Source organism: Haliotis rufescens, unplaced genomic scaffold (genome assembly GCF_023055435.1).
Source record: "Haliotis rufescens isolate VD_foot unplaced genomic scaffold, xgHalRufe1.0.p SCAF_6, whole genome shotgun sequence".
Classification (NCBI taxonomy): Eukaryota; Metazoa; Mollusca; class Gastropoda; order Lepetellida; family Haliotidae; genus Haliotis; species Haliotis rufescens.
In genome coordinates this window covers 7,725,989-7,730,650 of record NW_025964334.1, presented here as the reverse complement: position 1 = coordinate 7,730,650, position 4,662 = coordinate 7,725,989, and the positions used below count along the sequence as shown (strand labels likewise).

Here is a 4,662-nt window from a genome sequence, read left to right as displayed (position 1 = left end):
CGCCACAACGCATGCGCAGATCTCAATTCCGTCTCCAGCCATTTGGAGTGGTGATGGAAAACATTAGGCGTACTGTGTTAGAATCATTATCTACCAGCAACATGGCGTACAATTACGTAGTGACAGCTCATAAGCCAACTTCCGTCAATGCTTGTGTTACAGGTTATATATTTGATCATAATCAGTTATTGTTTTATTTTATTGAATAACAATGCTCTTTGATCTACTTCCTTATATTGAGAACATATTAGGGCCTACTGCATGAAAAAGGGATATTTTTGTTTCTGTATCTAACATATTTATATACGATCTATTGTTGTTATTATTAACAGAGTTGTTAGTGAACACGATGAACAAGTCAAATCACACCATGCAGGAAAATAATGAGGCTGACTTTGTAATGAAATTATTTGTTTTGAGCATCAGTGAGGCTTCTGAGTTTTGGATATGTTAGCTACAATACAAAACCCCATGCATAAATGTCTACCACTCAAATTTCTACATTAGTAATTGTATCACAAATGCACACTGACATTATGATGATAGTCTGTTGCTATTTCTAGAAAATAGAATCATTGTACTCTTGACACCAATTATAATGATAACTTATTATTCTGATTCTGATAGCTCTTACACTTGAGACATGTTAGAATGTAAATTACATTCAACTTTATATAGAGATGTGAATGAACACGCATCCCCAGTGTCTTCCATGGTTCACTTATCACTCTTACGTAGGAGAAATCCTCATTGCATAGATTATCAGTTTCAAAACTATTGTTGATCCTGTACTAAAGGATATGGACTGTATTTATTAATATTTTTGTAAAATTCAATGCTCTGTTTGTAGGCAACTTCACCTCTCCTGATGATTTGAATCTTATTATTGCCAAAAACACTCGCATGGAGCTGTATGTGGTCACACCAGAAGGCCTCCGCCCGGTCAAGGAAGTTGGTATATATGGAAAGATAGCTGTGATGGAGTTATTCAGACCTCCAGTATGTATGAATCTATTTTACCATTATTATTGTTTTGTAATCATTTGGATTTTTGAAGTGATTATTGCAAATAAAAGGTGTGAAGTAACATTGAAAAGTGAAGTTCTGATGACTTCCGAATAACATCTTATCTGTTTTGATGGAAGATTGAAAAAACAAATGTGAAATAAATTGGCCTTAAGAAAATGCAGAGAACTTTTTTTAGTGTTGATTTAGCTCTGATTTTATGTATTTGACATGCAATATTTATAAGGTAATAAGGAAGGATAATAATAAGGATTGTTGTGGCAATTTAGAAGTTCTTAATGCAGTAAAAAGGCTTGGTAGAACCAAATTTGTGAAAACAAATAACATTTGAAATGTAATGTTGCATTCAGAATGTTCAGCGATTCAACTTTGTACAAAACTAAATTCACTAGTCCAGAAATCATTTGCTACAGTGTTGCTATTTACCTAATGGCAAAAGTGGTTGCCAGCAGGGAAATCATGATAATATCACCCGTCCTTCCTGAATTTTACAAGTCTCAGACAAGTGGACTTGTGTTGATTTCAAACCCTGATATCTCCTTGTGGCTTGTCTAATTATAATAACAAACTAATGTTCAAAGCTAATTGGTTGAGTTTACTCATGTTTGATGTATGTAATCTGATGTACAGGGAGAGACAAAGGATCTGCTGTTTGTGTTGACGGCTCGCTATCACGCCATGATCCTGGAATGTCAACAGGAAGGAGACACACTGGAGATTATCACTCGTGCACATGGGAACGTTCAGGTGGGAAGGAATAGTGATCATGTTTCTTTTTGCTGTGAATGTCTTGGATAATTTATTAAGTCTGAGGACCCAAGGTCGAAGTGATCTTTGTATGATGTGTTGTCCATCTGTTAATTTCTTCTCCGAAACTGGTAAAGGAGAGAGCCAGGCAATTTGGATGCTTTAGATTTTAATTGTAATAGGAGAATCCTGTATCATTGTGGAACTGAGATTTTTATGGTATTAAATAAACAAAATTGTATTTTTGTTTGACTGAATATTTTTTTAAGGTCTTTACCTTCTTCTAATAAAGTATCAATGGTGTAGGAATCTGAAACATTGATGATGTAGTATGTGTAGCAACACGATACCATTCCAATCTGTTTATGTCAAAAAAGGAATTTTTAAAGTTACATGTACTTGGAAGGCAAACTTTGACAATCTTTTAGAATCTTCTTCTCAGAAACCACAGAACCATGAGACCTTAAACAGTACGCACATCTGTTGGTTAATAATCTGAGGACTTTCATTTGTTTGTTTTTTTGTTTGGAATTAAAATGTTCAGTTGTTTGGTGTTTTTTTTAATTAATTTCTTTTTTTTTCAATTCTAGAAATTATTACCTCCTCAGAAATCAAAGGGCTTGAAGAGGCTGTATTGTAGCACTAAAATTGGTTCTGATTTAATCATGATTAATATGAGATTTAGAATGTCAAAATTGAAATCAAATAAATATTTGTAAACTTATCCTATCTCACACTATGCAGTTCTGTCTTCTGTTTCGATCTTGGTGTGGAAACTTCCTAAAACAAAGTTTCCAGCTTAAAAAGCAATACACCCGAACACATCCCAATTCATTCAGTGTGCTTTACATATTTGTTTATAGATAATTATATAGATATGCTCCTACAACTGTAACAGTGATGTGCAGCCATATGACCAATGTAAACAAAGGATAAATACGCAAATGGAAAAATAGCTTTTTCACGTTTAGCATCTTTTCTCAGCGCTAGTTAACCATTCCATGACAAGTGTATCTAAGTGTGTAGACTCATCAAAAATGAATATCTTGAATGGACTGTAAGATGTAACTAATTGTCACATTGCACTGGATTTTGGCAGAGGTGATTGCATCTCTTCGGGCTTTCCTCCCACATCAAGCTGACACGCGGCAATATAACTGGAATACTGTTAAAAGCGGCGTTAAACCCAACTCACTCAATTATGAATATCAAATCGTGATTATGCTAAAAATTTGTATAGATGATAATTACTCTAAGTTTCTTTTATCATGTTTATGTACCACCATCTGAATAGCTGTGGCCTGCATGTCATTAAACAGTTTATGGTGTGGGTTGTTTTCTTCTATGACGGGTATTCACAAATGTTTTATTTTATGTGTGTTTCAGGATCGTATTGGTCGTCCATCTGAGACTGGTATCATTGGCATAATCGATCCACAGTGTCGTGTCATTGGACTCCGATTGTATGATGGTCTCTTCAAGGTTATTCCCCTTGACCGGGACAACCGAGAACTTAAAGCTTTTAATATCAGGTATTGACAATGACTAATTTTAATTGCGTTGAAATAATTGTTTTGATAGATGTCATCTGATATTATTGTAAACATGTTATATCTGTTCACTCACAGATACTTTTTGAATGCAGTATTCTTTTCTAAGTTCATGATGCTTCATTTTCGTCATTGTTTCTGAGGATCTTACTGATTGTTGGATAACCAGTCAACCCGTGAAGATCCGGGGTAGAATAAGTCTTCAGCAACCCATGCTTGCCGTAAAAGGCAACTATGCTTGGCGTAAGAGGTGACTAACTGGATCGGGAGGTCAGACTTGTAGACTTGGTTGATGCATGTCCTCTTATCCCAACTGCGTGGTTCGATGCTCATGATGTCGATCACTGGATTTCCTGGTCCAGACTCGATTATTTACAGACCGCCGTCATATAGCTGGAATGCTCCCTAGTGCGGCGTTAAACAACAAACAAACAAATGTATAACCAATCACTGATCATGTTACGAGTTCTTATTTTCAAGTCAGTGAGTGATTCAGTTGGTAATTTATGTGTCCATTATCCAATCAGATTGGAGGAGCTGACAGTGATCGACATGCAGTTTCTCCACGGATGTTCCACACCCACTGTCATCCTGGTCCATCAGGTGAGCTGAACATCATCTGTCCGTACCCATGCATGTGGCTTTCACCAAAGTCGTAAACGTCTAAGGCCTGCGTCAATTTGTGCCCTCCTCCCACAACAACCTGACATTGACACCAACAAGATTTCTAATACAAGTTCCAAACAATACACATAATCTTTGTTGCTGACTCTGCTGTCAGAGGGGGCACGGGTGGCCCAGTCGTCTAAGGCGCTGCGATTCCCTGTGCAGAGTTGCGTCCCTTGGGCACGCCAGAAACCTATGATTGTGGGTTCGAATCCCGGTTCGCCCCGATTATGTTTCTAGGTTTGTCAGCATCATACCCGTGCTCGTGGGTTTCACCGAAGTGGTAAACGTCTGAGACCTGCATCACTTCGGGCTTTCCTCCCACATTAAGCTGACACGCCGCGATATGACTGGAATACTGTTAAAAGCGGCGTTAAACCCAACTCACTCACTCACTCACTGCTGTCAGAAGTCAGTTATTGCATATGGATCTGTCACTTTCTGCTACAATGACATTCTCCGACTTGGGCCACTATTCCATAACCCTAGTTTAGTAAAAGTTCATCCTGCGACTTAAATGTGCGAGTGATTAATACTTAAAGCTGCATCAACAATCTTGTAGCTATTGGCAGTAGGGCTGAAACGATATCCCGGGACACCGATGCATCGCGATTCGTTCCACACGATACGGTGCGCGATTTGTGAGGTGCTGTATCTAGATTTTTCACGATAC

The 4,662-nt window shown here is 37.7% G+C and overlaps 1 protein-coding gene across 2 annotated transcripts in view; it reads left to right on the top strand.

The window, feature by feature from the left end:
* Nucleotides 1–5: 5 nt before the first annotated feature.
* Nucleotides 6–4,662, top strand: part of LOC124143974 (DNA damage-binding protein 1-like) — a 31,162-nt gene continuing 26,505 nt past the window's right edge. For both annotated transcript variants that reach the window (XM_046513169.2, XM_046513168.2), the window contains exons 1-5: nucleotides 6–162; nucleotides 851–999; nucleotides 1,657–1,773; nucleotides 3,160–3,305; nucleotides 3,851–3,926. In XM_046513169.2, the coding sequence (XP_046369125.2) occupies nucleotides 12–162; nucleotides 851–999; nucleotides 1,657–1,773; nucleotides 3,160–3,305; nucleotides 3,851–3,926 (639 nt within the window). In that variant the 5' untranslated portion in view covers nucleotides 6–11. The remainder of the gene's footprint in view (nucleotides 163–850; nucleotides 1,000–1,656; nucleotides 1,774–3,159; nucleotides 3,306–3,850; nucleotides 3,927–4,662) is intronic.